Source organism: Trachypithecus francoisi, unplaced genomic scaffold (assembly GCF_009764315.1).
Source record: "Trachypithecus francoisi isolate TF-2019V2 unplaced genomic scaffold, Tfra_2.0 Lachesis_group8, whole genome shotgun sequence".
NCBI classification, from domain to species: Eukaryota; Metazoa; Chordata; class Mammalia; order Primates; family Cercopithecidae; genus Trachypithecus; species Trachypithecus francoisi.
Window position 1 is genome coordinate 31,264,210 of NW_022681473.1, and position 21,172 is coordinate 31,285,381.

The window sequence follows — 21,172 nt, forward strand, 5'->3', positions numbered from 1 at the left end:
TGGTCCCTGAAATTCATGCCCTGTCCCCCAATAGAAGCAGTCCCTACAGGGAACACTTTCCTGTCACCCTTGAACTCTTAGATTGCTGTAGCCTCTGACCTCATCTCTTACTTACCCCTCACTCATGCCATGATTCATTTAGCTAAGAACTATAGGCTGATGGAACAGAAAGCTGTTGTTTGCCTACCCAGCATCCATCCTCCCTTCTTGATAGCATCACAATTTTCCTCAGGGAACCACTTCTCCTCTTTGCTCATGTGTTCTGGATGGGGCTGCCCCACCCAGGTTTCAGGAGCAGTCAGGCCTACTTCATTGGGACATTTAATCTCCTTGGCCAGTTAGTGATCCACAAAGGGCACAGTAGGTTCAATGAGAGCTAATCCCAGGAATTTTACTGGAATGACAGCAGGAAAGGCACTTTGGTTCTACAAGACTGTGAGCAACAAGGATGAGACAAATCTGGGGTTGTGAGGGGCCACCCCATGGGAGCCACAGACAGTGCCAGTGTAGAGCAAAGCCAACCAAGAAACGAAGAGAGAGCTTGATGAAGACATCATCTAATCACCTGGATACAATTATGTCTGAATAAATAAATATGAACCTTTCAGTTACATGAGCCAATCACTTCCTTTTTGCTTAAGCTTCATCAGCTTAGATTCTGTCCCTGGCAACCAAAAACATCCTAATTGAGTCCACTGTAATCTAGTCCCTAATATCAAACCTATACAAGTTTTTAAGTCGGTTTTTCAATGACTCTCTGAGCAAATTAATTAAATATTTACATGGTCTTATTCCACAAAGGATTCAAGGTGCCTTACAAATTATATATTATACAATATAAAAGGAAAAGTTATTAATTATAAAACCAGGTCCTGGTGAAAGACAGCCCCAAGGGAACATTAGCATGCAGTTACCATGCATAATACAGAGGCCCTGAGGGTTACTAAATCCAGGCAACAAATTTGGCTCTGGGCTTCCTGTCAGCCAAGGCAAAAATGGAAACAGGGTTAACAACAACAGTTCATCCAATTATCCATTCATTTCAAGAGCTGTTTAAATGTTCAAGAGCATCTAAAATCTATTTAGATGTAATCTTCAAACCACCTCCTATCATCTTTTCCAAGGAAGGTTTGTTACTTGATCTATAAAGTTTCCTCTAATGGCCCATAACTACCATACACCACCACAAGGAGGCTTCTTAAGGGCAAGGGCAGCTTATCTTGGTGTCCTTCCCAGTGCCTGATAAATAGCAGGCACTCAATAAGTCTGTGCTTCCTGAATACAATTAAAGTATGCTGTGCTGCCAAGATCTAACTAGGCTCATGCACCTGTGAGGATCACAAATCCAATCAGAAAGAAAAAGAGTTGCCACAAGAGAGCTGAGTCACACTCCTTACATAAATCTTCAGTCTGTGACACATTTTTAGATCTTCATCTAACATGAACCAAATCATAATGAGATACTTCCATCTACACTTTGGATGAATCTAGAACAGGAAAGCTGCTCACTCACTCAAGTTAAAGTGTAGGCTTTCTACATCATATTGGCTTTGCCGATAATTCACTTATGCTAAATGTCCATTTTAAAACCACTGGGTCTAATTGCAAAGGCTTTAGTTCAGTAGTCAAAACAGAGACATTAAAAAGAAGAGTTAATTGGGGGCTACATGAATATCATTGAGAAGCATCTGTCCTTACTGGGATATCTATGTAATTGCAAAAAAAAAAAAAAAAAGGTCTGAAAAAGGCTTTTGGTGATGTGTACATTGTTAATCCAAAAAGCTGAGATGCAGTGACCCAGGTGTCGATGGTTCATGCCTGTAATCCCAGCACTTTGGGAGGCCGCCAAGGGAGACTCGCTTGAGCCTAGGAGTTTGAGATCGACTTAGGCAATATATGGAGACCCCATCTCTACAAATAACTAAAAAAATTTTTAAAGGGCTGTTTAAATGTTCAAGAGCATCTAAAATCCTGTCCCCCAATAAAAGCAGCCCCTACAGGAGACACTTTCCCATCACCCTTTAACTCTTAGACTCCTGTGGCTTCTAACCTCATCTCTTACTTCCTCCTCTCTCACGCCATGATTCATTTCCTAGGGATTTTTCCTGGGAAAGAATTCCATTGTTTGACACAGGCTTCATTAAGGACCCCATTTCTACATTGCATCGATGTGAGTATAGCGTAGTGGATAAGAACATTGGCTTTTGACTCAAGTCCTTCTTCCATTCTTTACTAACTGTGTGACTTTCTGGAAGTTTCTTAGCCTCTCAGTTCTCTGTGAAATGGGAGTAAGAATATCTCCGAAGGATATCTTAAGTATTATGTAGCAAAATATTTGTAAAACACTTAGCACAGTTCCTGGCACATAGTAAAGACTTCAATATAAAATGCATGTGTATGTGTGTGAGTGGGCATGTGCGTGTGTGTGTGTATATCTGTGTGTATGTGTGTTGGCATGTGTGTAAACTAAGGTGACTGGAATATAAGCCAATGCCTAAAATCACAGAATGGGCAAATCTTGGTGACTTAGCTACTTAGAATTGATTCATTTATTCATTTTATATTAGACATTTGACATATACAGTACAGACTAATTCAACTTTTCAAAATAATAAACGTATTAGAAAGGCCTGAGAAAGCATCCCGCGGGGAAAGAAATATAAAACCCAAACCGCAATGGGTGCACAGTGACACAGCATCCCTCCTGTCATGGCCAAATCCCAGACATCCTCACCAATGTCTGAAGTGCAAAGTTACATTTATACATGGCAGCTCTGAAAGGGAAGACACAAGTCATTTCTTGCCAGAATCTGCATTGTGGTTGTCTGTCAACTACACAGCCTGAAGCACCCTCCTCCCTACCTGAATTGTCAAGTTGCTTTTGGTATTCAGGACTTTCCTCTCGGCATCCTGGAATGCTTTCTGCAGCCTCTGTTCCATTGTCTGAGCAAACTTGCAGGACTGTATGTTGTCCGCTTGGCTCACAAACTGCAGCACTAGAATGAGAGTAGTCAATCAGTGCTCACCAAAGCTCCATGCCTCAGTTCCTTGGATTTAACAGTGGTCATTATATAAAAAGCACGATTTCAGATGAGAGGAATTAGGCAAATAAATAATAAGGCCAGACAAGGTTTGATTGTAGTTTTGAAAGTGGCTCTTAAGATGATTTATAACACAGAAGAATTAAAAGCACGATCAAACCAGAGATTCCCTCTGATGCAAAAGATTTCATGATTTTATCTGATTGGAATATGTAGACATCTGCTCAAAGACTGACAAATCATAATCTAAGAGAGATCATGCCTTCTGTTTCTTTGGAGGGAAGAAAATCAATTGACCTCCATTGCTAAGTTGATTGTTTCGATTTTAAGAGTTTCTCTACTCCTGTAGGTTACCAACTTTGCAGATCAGAAATCACCAGAGAGTTTGAAAAAAAATATATTCTAAGACCTAAACTCAGAGATTATCATTCAGTGGCATCTGGAACCCATTGCTCCAAACTACAGATTTTTCTTTTGCATGTTCAACTATTATTAGTATCCACTGATAATATAGAAAGAAACATAAAATATAGTACCTGGTGCTCAAAAGTACTAAGTATGTAAATTGGGAAGGAAGGCTCCTATGATAGAACATTTCTAGCAAATCTAGGGTTGGAAGAGTTTGAGCTCATGTGCAAGGAACTTGGACATTTGATGAGCAGGACCCCTTGAAGAAGATTCACAGGGACTTTAAAAAATGACATAGCAGCTAGCGATGGAGTTTTTAAACAGGTGTCCACTTGGTACTGCCTTGAACCCAAGAATGGATAAAATCCTTTCCTTCCGAGTCACTTGCCTGTTTTTAGTTGGAAGTAGCCTGCAGGCTGGGGATTCCATGGGGAGGCAAGTACTGCCACAGACTGTAAGTTTGGGGTGTGTTGCTTCAGGTCTGCAGTGACGTTGCTGACTCCATACACACCCAGCATTTCGATCACCACAGCAGGCAAATACACCAACCTCCCTTTGGTAGCATAATAACCAACTGTGACATTATGAGAATATTCCAGAATGTCCACCTACAAAACAAATGGACCCACAAAACCTATTGTTTATTTCCACAGTACTTTAAGTTCTTCTTGGTATTTCTTAGAACCATGGCTGTTAGAAACAAGACTGGAGAATAGAATGTTCTCATTCAACAAATATTCTTAACAATCCTATAAAGCATAATTTGGATTGGCAAGTCTCAAAATATCACAAAAACAACAAAATATAATTTACATCAAATCTTCATGGAATAGAATTGAATCTGTATCTTCTTTATTCTTTAAGTGCCTCAGTATAATCCTGTGACAATCCATTACTATTACCAAAAAGGCAGAGAGGGGAGAGTAGTTTAAAGAGATTTTCAGTGAATGAAATGCTGGGGAAAATCACTTTTTGTATTTCTCATCATTTATGAGAATTAAAAGGTAGAAATGATAGATTAAGTGGGGGCACCTTTGGGGCACGGGTCAAGAAGTAAGTAAAGTGAATTCCTCTTTCTAGAAGCAGAGAGAAGACTCGTTCAGACTCTGTCCTTGGCTTGTAAATTGGTTTAAGACCAAGGCGGGGATGCACCACAGAGAATTTCTCTGACAGCTGAATCCTAGGGGACACTGATGGTCTGAGGTCTTTCTGTCTCAATTGTAAGATTTTGAGGCTTTAGATTTTATTATTATTTTTTCTTTTTTCTTTCTTGATGTTACATATTTACAGTTCAGGGTTTTTAAAAATTTCTTTTGGTTTTTATATATTAAATGTAATGTTTATTATAGAATTTATGTATTTGAAAAACAGAGAAAAGAGTAACATATATAAACACATACATACATGTATGCAGCTCCTTTTTTTCTAAGTTTTTATTGTGGTAAAATACACACAATATACCATCTACCATCTTAACCATTTTTTAGTGTGCTATTCAGTGCTATTGAACACATTCATAATGGTGTACAGCTATCGCTACCATCCATTTCCAGAACTCTTTTCATCTTGTAAAACTGGAACTCAGGTTTTGTTTTGTGAGTGTTTTTTTTTTTTTTTTTGGACAGGGTCTTGCTCTGTCACCCAGACTGGAGTACAGTGGCATGATCACAGCTCACTGCAGCCTTGACCTCCTGGGCTCAAGCAATTCTCCCACCTCAGCCTCTCGAGTAGCTAGGACTATAGGTGTGTGCCACCATACCTGGCTAATTTATATATGTTTTGTAGAGATGGAGGTCTCACTACGTTGCCTACACTGATCTCAAACTGCTGGCCTCAAGTGACCCTCCCACCTTGGCCTCCTAAATTGTTGGGATTATAGGCATGAACCACTGTGCCTGGCCAGTAAATTTTTGACACCTGCTTTCTCCCCATATTCTTGCATCTCCGTGTGTATTTTCCAAAGGAAGCAAGACAACTGATTTTGCAACAGGATGGGTGTGCCTTTACTTCCTCCACATTGTGTGCTCCCCCTCAGTTTTCCCTGAAGATGGTGCTCAAGATGATTTTAGGTGGAACAAGAGGTATTTCAGCATGGAACGTGGACACAGCACAAGACGACACTAAATCAACTAAATCACTCAGTGAGAAAGTTGTTCCCTTTCAACCCTTCCAATGACCCCAAAGAATAAGTCTCAGTTTAGTCAATATTTGCTTTTAACATCTCTCTAACCCTTGCTAATTCCTTTTTTAAATAAACAAACAAACAAAGGGATACCAGGCTCAGCCTTAGAGCTTTCTGCAAGCAACAACCTCTAGCTTGAATTTAACAAGCTGTTTGGTTTCCACTATTCTCATTCTTACCATCACCTTTTATTTGTGGCAAATGATCTTGATTTCCATTTATGGTGTAATATCAAATGCCTTTTCTACTTAAGTTTTTAAATGAAAGCCCATTAAAAAAAAAGAAAAGAAAAAACAAAAATAAAAAACGAATACTCATTGTCACACTGGTCTGTGATGATATGCAGCAACAGACCAAAACTATAAAAGTAGTTTGAGAATGATTGAAGATTAGTGAAAATTGTATCAGGCAACTAAATGGAAATATTCACCTTTTCAACTTCCCATAAAGTTTCTGGTGCAGAAATCATAAGAGCCTCTCATAGAATGCATTTTTCTTTTTTTTTTTTTTCTTTTTTAGAAATATATAAAAGAGATCGACAATGACCAATAAAGTATGTGCCAAATCTCCTTTCTAGTCCTCGGTGTTGATGGGAGGGAAGGGGGTCGGTAAGCTGACTGCAGCTGTAGGACAGAACATCAAAAGAAGAAGCCAGAGCAATAGTGTTTAGTGGTGCAAACGGGAGTCTACTGACTGCCAACTGCATTTACTGTTTGAAAACTTGGAATCAAACCCAAAGATGTAAAGTGAAGCTTCCATCTCTTAGATAAGCCGTCAAAATCAGCCAGCGTCAAAATCATTAAACAGTACTTGGCATTAAAAGAAAAAATGTTTACTTCCCTGTCTGCAGTGGGCAATTTAAGCAAAGTCAGACTCGATTTACAGGTCAGGGTAATTTTTGAATGTCCAGAAATAAATCACTCTTCATGATAGTGACAAAAATAAGGGGAAAAGCAATGGAGAGTTTTCTAGAGAATTACACGAACAATGTAAATACTTTCCCCAAACGATGGGATAATGGGATGGTTTAAAACAATATATCCAGGCTTGTTTCTTTGTTTGTTTTTGAGGCAGAGACTCACTCTGTCGGCCAGGCTGGAGTGCAGTGGCACGATCTCAGCTCACTGTAACCTCCACCTCCCGGATTCAAGCGATTCTCCTGCCTCAGCCTCCAAGTAGCTAGGAGGCACCCACCACCATGCCCAGCTAATTTTTGTATTTTTAGTAGAGACGGGGTTTCACCATGTTGCCAGGCTGGTCTCAAACTCCTGACCTCAAGTGATCACCCACCTCGGCCTTCCAAAGTGTTAGGATTATAGATGTGAGCCACACACCTGGCCAATATATCCAATCTTTAAAAAGAAATCTAGACATAAAGCAACTAGTCTCCATTTTCCATCTCAAAATTAGACCTTTTTCTTGAGCCACTACACATTAGCTAGTTGTCAAAGTGAAGACAGACTCTACTTCTGGCCAGTGTTGTTATGATGTCTAGAAAGGAGGAAAACAATCTTAACATATTCTAGACCCAAGAGCCAGACTGTGATGGATTAGCTTGGTTACAAAGCAAAGCACTTACGTGAGCTGAGACATCGTTCTGGTGGAAAGCCTTCCGCAATGCCTGTGTGAGCCCTTTGGCGATACTGAACTTCAAGGATTCACTGATCTGCGCTCTCCTTTGGGTTAGAAAGAGAACTGTGGAGCAAAATAGAAGCATGGCAATCAGGCAAGGCGGCAAGCCTCATCATTCACTTGCCCTCCGCTCCTCACAGCCGCCACCTTCTGCAAGTTCTGGGCAGAGATGGTAAGCACAGGGCCATCAGTGACGGGGTGGGCTGGTAGCTCTGTGGGTCCTGCTCAAGTCCTAAGGAAAGAAGGCCCTAGCCATTCGTGTGACCCAAGTAGAAAGAGAGCCGGAATGCTGGTGGCATTTCATTTCTGACAGATGCTGCCTCTGACTTTGAAAGCCGGCTCGACAGTGCATACAATGAAATTCCTGCAACAACATTCACGGACAGCCTCCTTAGGTGCAGGCCCTGAGCTCGGTGCTGCAGCCTCAAACAACCTTGGATTAGGAAGGCGCCATCCCCATCTCACAAGTGGGATGGAGACACAGGACAGAGAATAGGCATTTGGGATCGAATGTGACAGGTGTTGTTGGAAGGGAAGCCTAGGACACTGCCAGAGCTCCTAGGAGCACCCAGCCCTGAATTTGATAAAGGGATGGGAATCAGGGAAAATTTCCATCGGAACTGATGCTTCAGCTAAGTTCTGAAGGATCACAAGAGTGAAATTTGACGAGGGGGAAGAGATTCCCCTCACCCCCTCTCAGCAGAGGGAGCACCAAGCGCAAAGGCGCAGGGGAAAGAAGCAAAATATTTCAGTGTACAGTAGTTCCCTCTTAGCCACAGTGTTGCTTTCCATGGCTTTATGTACTGGAGTCAACCACAGTCTGAAAACAGGTGAGTATGGTATTTTGAGAGAAAGAGTCAAAGAAAGGGAGAAAAAGACCACATTCACATCACTCTTACTACAGTCTATTGTTATACTTGTTCTGTTTTATTACTAGTTGTTGTTGACCTTTACTGCACCTAACTTATAAATTAAGCTTTATCATAGGTATGTATGAATAGAAAAATTCACAGTTTATATATGGATTGGTACTAGCTGCAGTTTCAGGCATCCACTGGGAGTCTTGGAATAGATCCCCTGCAGATAAGAGGGGACGACTGTAAATATATGTTTAAGCTTGGTCCTAAGGGCAATGAGAAATGAGTTTTAAGCAAAGGAATGCATTTTAGGAGGCTCTCGACTGCAGACTGGAGAACAGATTGAAGGGGGGGACTCTGAAGGCAGAGAGATAAATGTGGCTGTTGTTGCAGAAATTTAGGTGAGTGATGATGACAGTGTGAACTAGGGAAGTGGCAGTGTGAATGAGGATGGAGAGAAGGGGTATCCAGGAGGTAGAAGTGAAAGGAATTGGTGATTGATTAGATGCAGCTGGGTTGGTGGGGGGCTGGGAAGAAAACAGAGAAGACAATGTTTCCAACTTCTGCCTCTGAGGGGCCAGGGCTGCCTGCCACCCAGAGGAGAGTGGAATGGAGTGGGGACAGAGAGTGGAAACCCAGATGGTATAATTTCTTGAGAAACAGAAAGAGATACTGTACTTTTTGCTATGCCTAATTTCACAATTTCCCATTTTAGAATAGGATATGTCTCAAGATATAATTTCATTTAATTCTTCGTGGGGTGAGGAGGAAGGCAGGATGTGAGCATTCAACACTGGCGTGCTCTTTCAAATAATTTGTCTAATTTTTTTATAGCAAACATTGCCACACTATGAAAAGCTCTCCATGCATTCTAGACCTGCTTTGCTACAGCTGGGGAGTGGGGGCTTGAAAGATAGCATCCCATCCTTGCTCACAATTCTGGTGCTGCCTATCCCACTTTTTCAAGAAAGTCTTCTTTCTAACATCAAAAGAAATCCTGGGCTCCCACATAGTGTGCAAAAGTTGTACTTTTGCTATCAGCTAATTGAAAAAAATGCAAGACAAAAGCCTTTCTGAATTCTGTAGCACTTCCCAAGATGTTGTATTTTACAAACCACATCATTCATTCATGTAAGACATCACTGATGCAAAACAGTACCTTTGCATTCTTAGGCCCACTGGCAGAACTGTGGTTTCCGGGGGCTTCTGATATCAGGACTGATCCTAGGACCAGACCCATGCCGCATCAGGCTCTCTCTCCTCTACCACTTGCTAAATCTCATGGTTTCGCAACCTTGGCCCTATAGATGTTTTAGGCGGGATTAATTTTTGTGGCTGGGGCTGTTCTGTGCACTGTAAGATGTTGAGCAGTATCCCCAGTCTCTATCCCACCAGATTTTAGTAGTACCTCCAGCCACCAAGTATAACAACCAAAAATGTCTCCAGACATAGCCAAATGTCCCTGGGGGAGGGTGAAAAATCTCCCCTGGTTGAGGACCACAGATCTAAAACAAACATTATCATTACATCTCTGAGGCCAGGCTTGCTGCTTTCAGATCAGAACAGTGGTCTCATACCTGTCTTCACCAGGAGCTTACTGGACATCTGACACTCCAGGTTGGATGCCATTTTGCCAGAAGTGACCACTGCAGCCGATGCGGCAGGAAGGGCAGCATCCGTGTTTTCTGCTCGCAACGGTGGCAACCGGGTGGCCTTCACTGAGGCTGTAATGGATGTCAGCGCGGCCGTGACTGTCAGTGGGCGTGGCGTGGATGCTCTGGGCATCTCCGGGTTGGTGGGGTTTGGGAGGCCAGTGTGCATGGCTTGTGGTTTCCTGGGGAGGTAAGTTGTAGACAACAGGCCAGAGGCAGTGCCCATGTTTCCTTGCATGGCTGTATGTGTGCTTGTGGTATGTCCTGTTCTTGCATACATGTAGGTTGGCGTGAACGGGAAGGCTGTATGGACTGCCCCTGGTGTCCTCTTTGGGCCAGACACAGCCTTGTTTGTGATATTTTTAGCCAGAGTAGTCACCGAACTGCTCTTAGCTGGTCCTGAGGCCACGGCCAAAGGGCTGCTGCTGGTGCCCTTAGCCACCAGGGCTGCAGACAATGCAGGTGGACTAGATTTCCTCAGAAACAGTGTGGCGGCAGCTGCTGCTGTTGGCTCTACCTTAGATGACACTGTGTCCACTGTAAAGAGAGAAAAAACAAAGTTTGTCATTGGCTAGAAATGCACGTGTCACTTGTTCTGATGATGAATGGATGTAACTTATGGATTTGCTAGGGTGAAATCTCTGTAACCTGGACTTGCAGTGGACAGAACTCAGGCAAAATAACTCTAGGCTCATTAAGTTGATTAACCATAACAAGAATGCCACTTACAGCACAGCTATGGTTGACAGCAAGAATGCTTACATTGTGAATAGTTTCAAAAGCTCAGGTGGGCACAGGATCAATGAGGTGACTACTTGGGGCTGCTAACTCACTCCTGATAGAGGGTACGAGCTCCTTCAGAGCACGGCTGGTATCTGCGTTGAGCTTGAAGATGCTTTGACCACAAAAGCAGTCATGCCTGTTTTGGGGGTACTGGGAAACAAACTACCTGCATTAGTGGCTGCACCTGTCCATTTCTTGGGGTGCTGAGAGGCCCGCAGCACTCTGGAGGAGGTCCTGGGAAAGACACTGGTCGAAATAGAAGATTCAGTAGCAGAGTGATATCTCAAGATGTTCTGGAATGGTGTGGAAGCATTTCTCTCAGGTGATGAATTGAGGTCACTGGAAATTTCAGAACCTGTATCTGTTCCATCTGAAAGCATTTCCTGCAAGCTACCTGGAGGAGTTGGTCTTGACGAGGTTAGCAAAAGAGGATGTGCTGGCTGGTTGGGCAACTGTAGTTGAGGATGAGACACAGAATGTTGAGTTGTGGGTGAGTAATACGCAACTTCAGCTGTTTGGAAGTCTATGGAATGGTTGTTATTGCCTGTGGGCCAGAGGTCTACATGGCTTCCAACCACGGTCACGTCTGACTGTTGCACAGGCTGCTCAGTGCTTGTACTGAGGACCAGATCCTGAATGCTAAACCCTTCTGCAGTCACTGAATGCCCAGCAGTGTCTTTGAAATCCTGAGATTTTATGGCATTGGCAGCTGAAGTTAAACCACTGGGAGGAGCCGTTGGAGCTAAATGAGTTTCCCAACTTGTGGTGCTAATTGTGTGTCCATTTAAATCATAATTTGTTTGCTGCTGCAAGCCAGATATTATTGATTCTGTGGAAAGGGATCCGGTTTCTGCTGAAAGAGAACTCCAGAAAACATCTGTGTTTGCTGGCTTTTTCATGTCTCCTATTGTTGAGGAATCATATACATCCATGGAGGAGGGCGATGATCTCACCTGTTTGGAAGCTGAAGCTGGCAACCCAGAATGGTCCACAGCAGCTGCATAAGCCTCTGGCTTGGTGTTGGAAAAGCCAAGAGATGGGAAAACAGTCTGGGTGGCTTGTATGGAGAGTATGGAAGGTAGAGGTGATCCTGAAGGACGGGGATTTGTCCTTGGTGCTGTAACGATGGGAGATGAGACGTGATCGGTGCTGAAATCAGAGACAAATCCATTTACAGTGTGAAGACTCAAAACCTCTTTCCTTGGAAAGGCCTGGAGAGGAATCGTCACATTTGCTTCCTCATTTTTCCTTAAAATGGCTGTCACACTGTCCTTTTTCCACCGGGGAAATGTCCAAGATGTGGAAAGATTAGGAACTTTGCCTGAGAGGAGCAAGTCTCTAGTTGTAGAAGGGGACCCATGACTGCCCTCTGCTGGAAGAGTGGGCATTTCTAGCATGGGAGATGGGGAGGCATGATTCTCTGTGGGCTGGAGGAAAGTAAGTACGGAGGGAAAGTTGGCTGTCCCAGTTGATGGTGATGTGGGAACCGCCTCAGAAAGGATGGCTTGCTCTCGACCCAGTGCAGTGACATGCAGAGGAGAAGGCACCAAAGAAGAAGAGGTGTGTTCTGCCGAAAGGGCGGGCCCTCTGGAATTCTCTGGAGCTGCTGACAAACGCAGCGGGTTAGCAGAGTCATTTGCAGTGTCAGGGGCTAGCTTTCTGCTGTTCATTTCTACGGCCCCTGATTCTGCAGTCTGGAAAAGTGGAGGCTCAGCCTCATGGGTCGCTGTGTCTGTATTCTTAAAAGTTGGCAAAGACACCCCACTGTGCACTCTTCCAGCCATCCCAGCTTTGATCTGCTGGGTGGATGCAGGATCTGAAGCCACTTCCAACATTGACCATGAGGGGCTTCCATTTGGAAGCTGAGGAAGACTTCCAAGTGCTGGGGGAGGGGGAGACGGATGGGACAGTTCTGCCACAGGGATCAAAAACCCAGGTGTGGATGAGCCTGCTGAATGGGGACCCTCTGTTGGGGACAGCTTGGAATGCCACTTTGTTGAGGATCCAGAAACACCTAGATGAGGGATGCCTATGAGATCCTGAGCATTTTGGGATAGAGTGTGGTCCATTTCATCAGAAAATGGGATTAGGTGATTAGCTATGTTCTGACCTGAAGAGGAGTCAGCTGGAGGTGTTTGGGGAACTAACGGCACTTTGGGGGGTTGCTCTGCTGGTTCAGAGATGATGGAATGAGGTGAGTCAGGAGCCAATGAAGAGGATGGAAGTGGAGGGAGGAGTGGGGGAATGTCTGACCTTGGGGGATGCTTTGAAATGGAGGAAGCCAATGCCCATACTGGCTGGGATGGGGGGACAGCACTGAAGGACGTCCCTGAAGGGACTGCGGACAACGAGGGGAGCATGCTGGTGAGAGGCAAACCTGACACATCGGCTGCTTCTTGTCCCCCTTTAGGCCCCGGTTGGACCAGGGACTCGGTAGAATCCTTGGAAGGTTCGAGGGAGGAGCTATGTCCGCTTCCTTGGTAAAGGGAAGAAGAGAAGTCCACGTGAGCCCTAGTTCTGTGGTGTGTCTTGGACGCAGGGGTTCGGGCTGACTGTGGCAAGCTTGTGTTGTCAGAGGACTGTCCCAGCACGGTCTTGCTTCTGTCTGCTGCTGAGGAAGACTTGACTTCTGTGAAAGGCCATGTTGGTGAAATTGGTAACAATTTCCCAGGAGGAAATGACTCTGGAGTCCGGGTGACATTCATCTGTAGATTGTCTGTTCCTGTGAAACAAAATATCAGGCCGTCAGGGGTTGGATGTTCATGAAGTGCCTGCTGTGGTCAGGTGCTGGAGACAAAGGTGTGTGCAAGACAGGCTCTGCCTGGACGCATCACAGAAGGCTCAGGAAACAGAGTCAAACAACAAATTACATAATATCAAGTAGGAAAATGTTGCAGCGAACCTACAGGGCAGGGTTGGTGGGAAGCAGTTTCTGATGAAGTGATGTTTAAGGAAAGATGTGGAAAATACTTGTGTATTAAAAAAATTTTTTTGGGTACCACCCAAAAGGCATGGACTGTGAAACTTGCAACCTAGTAACTCAAAGCTGAATGTGGTCAACTGCCATGGTCAATGACACCAAAATAACCTCATCCAGGAACCTAGAATGCACAAAACTAAAGAAGAACTGTGTATTCAAGCATGAATCTTTTTTTAGGATCCTGAGGCATCTCATATGAAATATTTGAGGTTGTCTGTGTTTGGAAAGATGGCTCCAATGAAACATATTTATCTTCCTGGATTTAAAAGGTTTCCAGGTGCTATCATTCACGCCATGTCAAACAGCAAAGGAGATTTTCTTTCAGATTAGACTATTTCAGAAGGAAAAACAAGGAAGGAGACACTTCTCACAGGGCCTGGTGTCACAACAGCACCTGCAGAGGGCAGAACTGTCGACACTCATGTGTGGCCCCACAGGCAGACAGACAAGGAGGCAGGGCATAAGCTGGTGACCTCCGCTAAAAAGGAGGTGAGGAGACAACTCTTGGAAAGCTGGAAGTTCACTCTGAATTAGGCAATATGCTGAAAAATTCCTTTCTCATTCTTCCTTTTCTTGTTTTTAAAATTCCCCATTCTTGGGATTTACAGATACCAAGAAATTGGCCTTACATCATTTTAAGAACTCATCAGGGTATAAGCCAATACTACATCAGGCTGTTGACTTGATTTTATAGGAGAAACCAACTCCATTTCCTAGGCAGGCCATAATCAGATGCCCAGCTCAGCCTGACTGTCTCCTGATCACCAAATCAGGATCATTAGGGTGCTTTCTGCAGAGCCAAAGCTCCCTCTGGCCTCCACTGGCCCATCTCAAATAGAAATAAGTGGCAAAATGCATATATAGTTCCAAGACACCAAAATATGCATAGTATTTCCTTAAAATGCATGTCCTCCTTAAGAACTGGTTCATGGTTTGCAATGGAAATTGTGTTTCTATGTTACCACATGCAGGTGGTACTCCCCCTCAGACACTTGCAATTTTATACAGAAGGTGGATACGGCTTTCATGCCTCAATCTTCCTTGTTCATGTTGCTTATCTCCTAGATAGCCTCAACTTCACACTTTGCATGCAGTCTTATCTGGTTACTTATATGGGTAAATATAACATCTGTATAAGGTATTTTTGCATTTTTGTATTTTTCAGTTAAACTTTAGAATCCACTTTTATGTGGATGTCAGGTGAAATCTGTGTAGGATTTCTTCTTTTGTACCTTCGTTTAAATGGATTCTCCAACTCATGGATTCAAGAATCAAAACAGATTCATCTTGTTTCAATTACATAGCCTTGTAACGCAGAAAAAGGATGCTACAGGCTGAGCAGCTTTTGCTTTCAGCAGGAAGTTTTGCAAACTCTTTCACAAAAAAAAAAAAAAAATTCTGCGAACAGGATGGAGGAATGGGGGCTAATACCAAGGGATCTGTAACTGACTGAAGGACCATGGCCAAGAGAGACTGATGGAAAACTCCATGCTGAAGTGAAGAAAGACAGTCTCTAGTGGATTTGCTTCTACTGGACCTTGTTGTTTTCCAGACTAGAAACTAGTGTTTCCCAAAGTAGCTCCTGTGAAGCACAGTATTCCAAATGCCTCATGAAGAAAAGTTTCTATGAACAATCTTGAGAAGCGCTGTATACAAGATTCACATGTGAAAGTCATTAATGATGCTGACCATATCTTTCTGGCTCTCCCACTTCCAAGCCCATGGGAGGATTGAACATCTTGGATACTTCTGTGGCTGATGGGGGCCATGTAACTAGTTCTGGCCAACGAGTCTGTCAGCAGAAATGACAAGTGTCACTTCTGGGCTAGAACATTTAAGTGCTGGAGGAAGACTCTCCGGAACTTACTTTCTCCATAGCAAAACAAAACAAAAAGAAACAAAACCTAGCAACATATTTCAGTAAGTTTCTACTGAAAAACAGAAGGAGAAGACAAAGAAGGAGGAGAAAGAAGAAACTAGAAATGTTCAAAGTGTTTGCTGGTTCACCAGCCTGCATCTCCTATGGACTTTGCTGACCAAAGATATACAGGCAGCACGAGCAAGACGTTAGCCTTTGCTATTTTATGTCACTGCAATTTGGGGGTTGTCATTCAAACATAACCTAACTTACCCTAACCTATTCAAAAACTGACACCAGAGTGGATGTGGAATTTATGTGGGTATATTCTCATCATCATGTAAATAAAGGCTCAGAAAAGTCTCATAGACAAGAAAACATAAGAGGTATGTAGTAAAAAATTAATAAATAGGATGTTGGATGATTTAATTAAACTTTGTTTAGCCAATATTTCTCAAACCTATTTGACTGCTGGAATATGTTTGGGATATTTCTCAAAAACATTTACCCTCAGAATTTACTGACTTAAAAAAAAGCTCAATGATACACATAAAGCCAAGGGAGAAAGCATGTTTACTAAATTACCAAATGATACCAAATTCAGAAGAACTGATTTGAAGAATTTCAGAAAAACATGTTTCAAAGATATGTCAACTGACTGAAATTATTACTAAAGGAAGACATATATAAGGATTCAATATAAAGGTTTGCCCTTAGTCCAAAAATTACCTAGACAGGAACAGGATGGGGGCACTTCCCTTTAAGAATAGCCTATGCTATCTGTAGGCAGAGTTGACTAGAGTTCCTGATGAACTAGAAGAGAAATATAGGCCAGCAAGGAAATGACAAATTCTTAGGTTACATTAATTTTTTTCACTCTTTAACTAGAAGAATAGTTCATACTTAGAAAATAGTATCTACATGTAAAATAATATCTATAGGGCCGGGCGCGGTGGCTCAAGCCTGTAATCCCAGCACTTTGGGAGGCCGAGACGGGCGGATCACGAGGTCAGGAGATCGAGACCATCCTGGCTAACACGGTGAAACCCCGTCTCTACTAAAATACAAAAAACTAGCCAGGCGAGGTGGCGGACGCCTATAGTCCCAGCTACTCGGGAGGCTGAGGCAGGAGAATGGTGTGAACCCGGGAGGCGGAGCTTGCAGTGAGCTGAGATCCGGCCACTGCACTCCAGCCTGGGCGACAGAGCGAAACTCCGTCTCAAAAATAATAATAATAATAATAATATCTATATGTAAGTATCTATACTTAGAAAATAGCATCTATATGAAATGAACACTCATGTGCCTCTTAGCTTAACAACAGAGTCAATATTTTTAGAGCCCTCTCCCTGGTATCTGTCTGGGTTCCCTCTGTCTTCCTTTTCCCCAGAGATAACCACCATTATAGGTTGAATTTTAAAACTTAGTTGATTTTCAAGGGGATAAGGTTTACTGTTCTCTGCCCTACTCAGCGCATACCTAGGCAGCTGGGGTGAATTCTGTCACATCTTAAGAAAACATTAAGAAACTGATATGTGCTAGTACATGATGTTTTTGGAGGTGTTTTACATTATAAAAAGGGAAAGGTTTATAAAGGGAGAGTCCCCATTTGCACACTGGACTGAGGAGATCCCTGGTGGTACTCAAAACTTCATGACCGAAAAAGCATCTGGATGGCTAGGCTTCAAGGCTTTGTGTCTCCACCCAAATCTCACCTGGAATTGTAATCCTCATAATCCCCACACGTCAAGGGAAAGACCAGGTCGAGGTCATTGAATCATTGGGGTAGTTTCCTCCACGCTGTTCTCATGATAGTGAGTGAGTTCTCACAAGATCTGGTTTTATAAGGGGCTCTTCCCCCTTCACTCAGCACTTCACCTTCCTGCCACCTTGTGAAGAAGGTGCCTTGCTTCCCCTTCACCTTCCACCATGATTGTAAGTTTCCTGAGGCCTCCCCAGCCATGCTGACCTGTGAGTCAATTAAACCTCTCTCCTTTATAAATTACCCAAGTCTCGGGTATGTCTTTATAGCAGCATGAAAATGGACTAATACATGTATCATTCGTATCAATTTTACTTAAAGATTTAGGGGAAACATACTCATATATAAAGATAAATATACTTTCTTGAGTAGAACGCAAAATTCAAATGACCGATCCAAGATAAAACTAAGGCCTTCAAAGACATGTTTGTGCCTGTCATTGTCCCTGGGGTGTCAGTTTACTCTTCACTGTAATAGCAGGTATTAATTAGGTCAGTAAACATTTGAAAAGACTGATTCAAGAAACCACAATCTCCCTAAAATATGCGAAAAAGAAACTGGATGTGTTATTTAGTGCTCCAGGGACAGAACTAGGGACAGTGGGAAGAAGGTATAAAGACAGAGATTAGAACTTAATAATAACAGAAACATTTCCTTAATTATTAAAACCACTGAAAACAAAATGAGCTGGCTTAAAGTCAGTGACTTCTCCACCATTAGAAGTTTCCAAAAGCACATATTTTAAGTTCAGTCACCTCACCTTTCCTTCCTTCCTTTCTTCCCTCCCTCCTTTTGTACCTTCCATCTGCAAATGCCTGTTGTATGCCGGACACTGGGTTAAGCAATGTCTTATGGAAAAACATACATGGTCTCTGACTTCATGGAACTCAGAATTCTATGGGAGATATGGACTCCAGCATTTTTCAAATGTAAAAATGATAAATGTTACAGATGAAAGATCCATAGTCCTATGATCTGATCAGGGAGGTCAGAAAGCACATCCCTGAGGAAGCGACTATCAAGATCCAAAGAATGAATAAAAGTTAACCAAGCAAAGAGGGTAGGGAAAAGCATTCCACATAAAGGAACAAGCATATGCAAAGGCCCTGTGGCAGAACTAACAGAAGGTAACCACAGCTAGATCAGGAACAGCAGGTGGGCAAGAAATTAGATTAAAGCTGCAGAGGGAGGCGACAGCCAGACCATTGCTCCAGTGGCCATCAGCTCCCTCTGTAGCACTGTGGGTTTTAGTTTGATGGGGAGGGTGGGAGCAGGTGATGCACAGGAGCAAATTTATGTTTTGGAAAAACCATCCTGGCTGTGAATAACAGACGGGAAGGGACAAAAACAGCAGATGGCAGAGTGCTTAGAAAACACCTGCAGTTGTCCAGGCTCAAGATGACAGGAATGTTGTAAAGAGGAGTTGAGCCCTGCATCGGAGATGGAAACAGATCCTCCTTTATGGTCCCTTTCAATTCTCAGAGTTCCAGATTCTACTATTGCTTTAAATATGTTTGTGTCTACACGTGCAATGTTTTGAGTTTTTTCTCCTTTACGCCTCCCATTGAGAGGGTGTGTCTATGTCCCCTCTCCTTGAATCTGAGTGGGCTTGAGTCTGTTTGACCAGTAATGCCACGTGACTTCCACAGCAACATCATCAAAGGCCAGGTCACTTTAGCTTGGTCTCCTGGAATGCTTGCTCTTGGGATGTTCCCTCCCACTGTCTCTCCTGGAACCTAGCGCCCACTCTGTGAGCAGCCCACACCATGTGGAGAGGCTATGCCTGACCACTCCAATCCACAGTCCCAGCTGAGCCAAGCCTGCCTGGAATGCTAGCCCAGACAACAGACAGATGAATGAGGAAACCTCCAGACCATTCTTCCCCTAACCATTTGAATCACTCCAGCTGTCTGAATCGTCCCAGCTGAGGCCCAGACATCATGAGGCAGGGAAAAGCCACCTGCACTACGCCCTGTCTGAATTCCCAAAACCATGGGCAAAATAAAATCTTGTTGTTTCATAGCACTGAGCCAGGGGTGGTTTGTTGTACTGTAATAATAACTGAAATAGTATATGTGTGGTCGTGTCCTTCACTTCTGGGAAATGAGTCTCTATAGCTTTAATCAGATTCTCAGAAGGATTCAGAAGCCAAAAATTAGTTAAGAACCCTTCACTTCAATGAAAAATAATTCTGCTTTACACACAAGATTTTAGAATTACGTCTATGCTAATTAGGTAAAACATATCTGTATTAATTAAAGTTGCATTATGGAAGGCCATAAGACAGAAAGACAAATTTTAAGGAGGAAATGAGAGATAGCTCATGTTTATTAGGGAGAAGGAGAAAATAAATTAGGAGAAATAGGGCAAAACCAAATTACAGAGAACTTAAAACACACTTTAGGAAGGCAGTGAAGTAAAAATCTGATCTAGGTGGTGTGTCAGGCAGACTCTAATGTGACCCCATGATCTCTGTCTCTGGGTGATCATGCCTTTTGTGATCCCCTCTCCTTGGGTATGAGCAGAACCTATGACTTTCTTTTTTCTCCTTTTTTGGGGGGGGGATGGGGGGCAGGGTCTCACTCTGCCACCCAGGCTAGAGTGCAGTGCTGTGATCACGGCTTACTGCAGTCTCAACCTTTGGGCTCAAGGGATCCTCTCAGCTCAGCTTCCCTAATAGCTGGAATGACAGGCATGCACCACCAAGCCCAGCTAATTTTTGTATTTTTTGTAGAGACAAGGTTTCGCCATGTCACGCAAGCTGATCTTAAACTTCTGGGCTCAAGTGATCTTCCTGCCATAGCCTCCCAAAGTGTTGAGATTACTGGCATGAGCCACCATGCCCTGCCAACCTATGACTTTCTTCTAACAACAGAATAGGTGATGGATGTCACTCTTGTGATTATATGATCATATATAATAGCCCATACTGCAAGCAGACTTCTTCTTGGTGCCTCGACGAAGAGACCACAATGGAAAAGCCCAGCTGGTGAGAACTGTGGGTGGCCTCCAGAAACTATTGGGGTCTCTAGGAACCATGAACAGTCTCTTCGAGTTGACAGCCAGAAATAAGTCAAAGCCTTCAGTGTGGCGCCACAAAGAAATGAATTATGCCAATAACTTGAGTGAGCTTGAAAGTGGATTCTTCCCCAGCCAAGCCTGCAGATGAGAACATGGCCCAGCCAATGCCATGAATGCAGCCCTGTGAGATCCTGTGCAGATAAGCGGTGTCCAACCTCTCAACTCATGGAAATTGTGAGATAATAAATGTATGTTGTTTTAAGCCACAAAGTTTGTGGGGATTTGTTACATAGCAATAGAAAACCAATACAGGTAGGAAGTAGGGAGCTTTGGAACGTTGTATGGTAAAGCAGGAGAGTAGGAAGAGGGAGAGCACAAGGTATCATGACTGAAGAGTAGCATGAAGAATGGTGAGAAGTTGCCATCAAGACAGTCAAAAAGAAGCACAAGTCAGTAAGTTTGTTTGGTACATCACAGAGAATGAGTCATGAAATAAAGATTCTAACATAGTACCTGAGACTTGGAGGAAGTTATTTAAGGAGAAGACAGAGCTTTGCAAGAGTAGAAACAAAACCACACCAGCAAAAACGTTGAAATGTTGCTATGAAACAGATTGCACTCTTATTTTTTTATTTTTATTCTTTTTGAGATGGAGTCTCGCTCTGTCACCCAGGCTGGAGTGCAGTGGTGCGATCTCGACTCACTGCAAGCTCTGCCTCCCGGGTTCATGCCATTCTCCTGTCTCAGCCTCCTGAGTAGCTGGGACTACAGGCGCCCGCCACCGTGCCTGGCTAATTTTTTGTATTTTTAGTAGAGACAGGGTTTCACCGTGGTCTTGATCTCCTGACCTCATTATCCCCCGCCGTGGCCTCCCAAAGTGCTGGGATTATAGGCGTTAGCCACCACACCTGGCCTGTACTCTTATTTTTTAATTCCATTTTTCAAGAAAAAAATATCAAGCCATTCTGTCAAATTACTAAATTTTAGTTTTTCTCA

At 43.2% G+C, this 21,172-nt stretch overlaps 1 protein-coding gene across 1 annotated transcript in view; it reads right to left on the minus strand.

Annotated features, from left to right (window-relative positions):
* The window catches only part of KIAA1549L (KIAA1549 like), a 301,627-nt gene that overhangs the window by 122,450 nt on the left and 158,005 nt on the right, over window positions 1–21,172 (minus strand). The window contains exons 2-6 of the mRNA XM_033205636.1: window positions 10,740–13,277; window positions 9,698–10,309; window positions 7,211–7,326; window positions 3,838–4,057; window positions 2,863–2,996 (exon numbers count right to left, since the gene is read on the minus strand). Coding sequence (XP_033061527.1) covers window positions 2,863–2,996; window positions 3,838–4,057; window positions 7,211–7,326; window positions 9,698–10,309; window positions 10,740–13,277 — 3,620 coding nt within the window. The remainder of the gene's footprint in view (window positions 1–2,862; window positions 2,997–3,837; window positions 4,058–7,210; window positions 7,327–9,697; window positions 10,310–10,739; window positions 13,278–21,172) is intronic.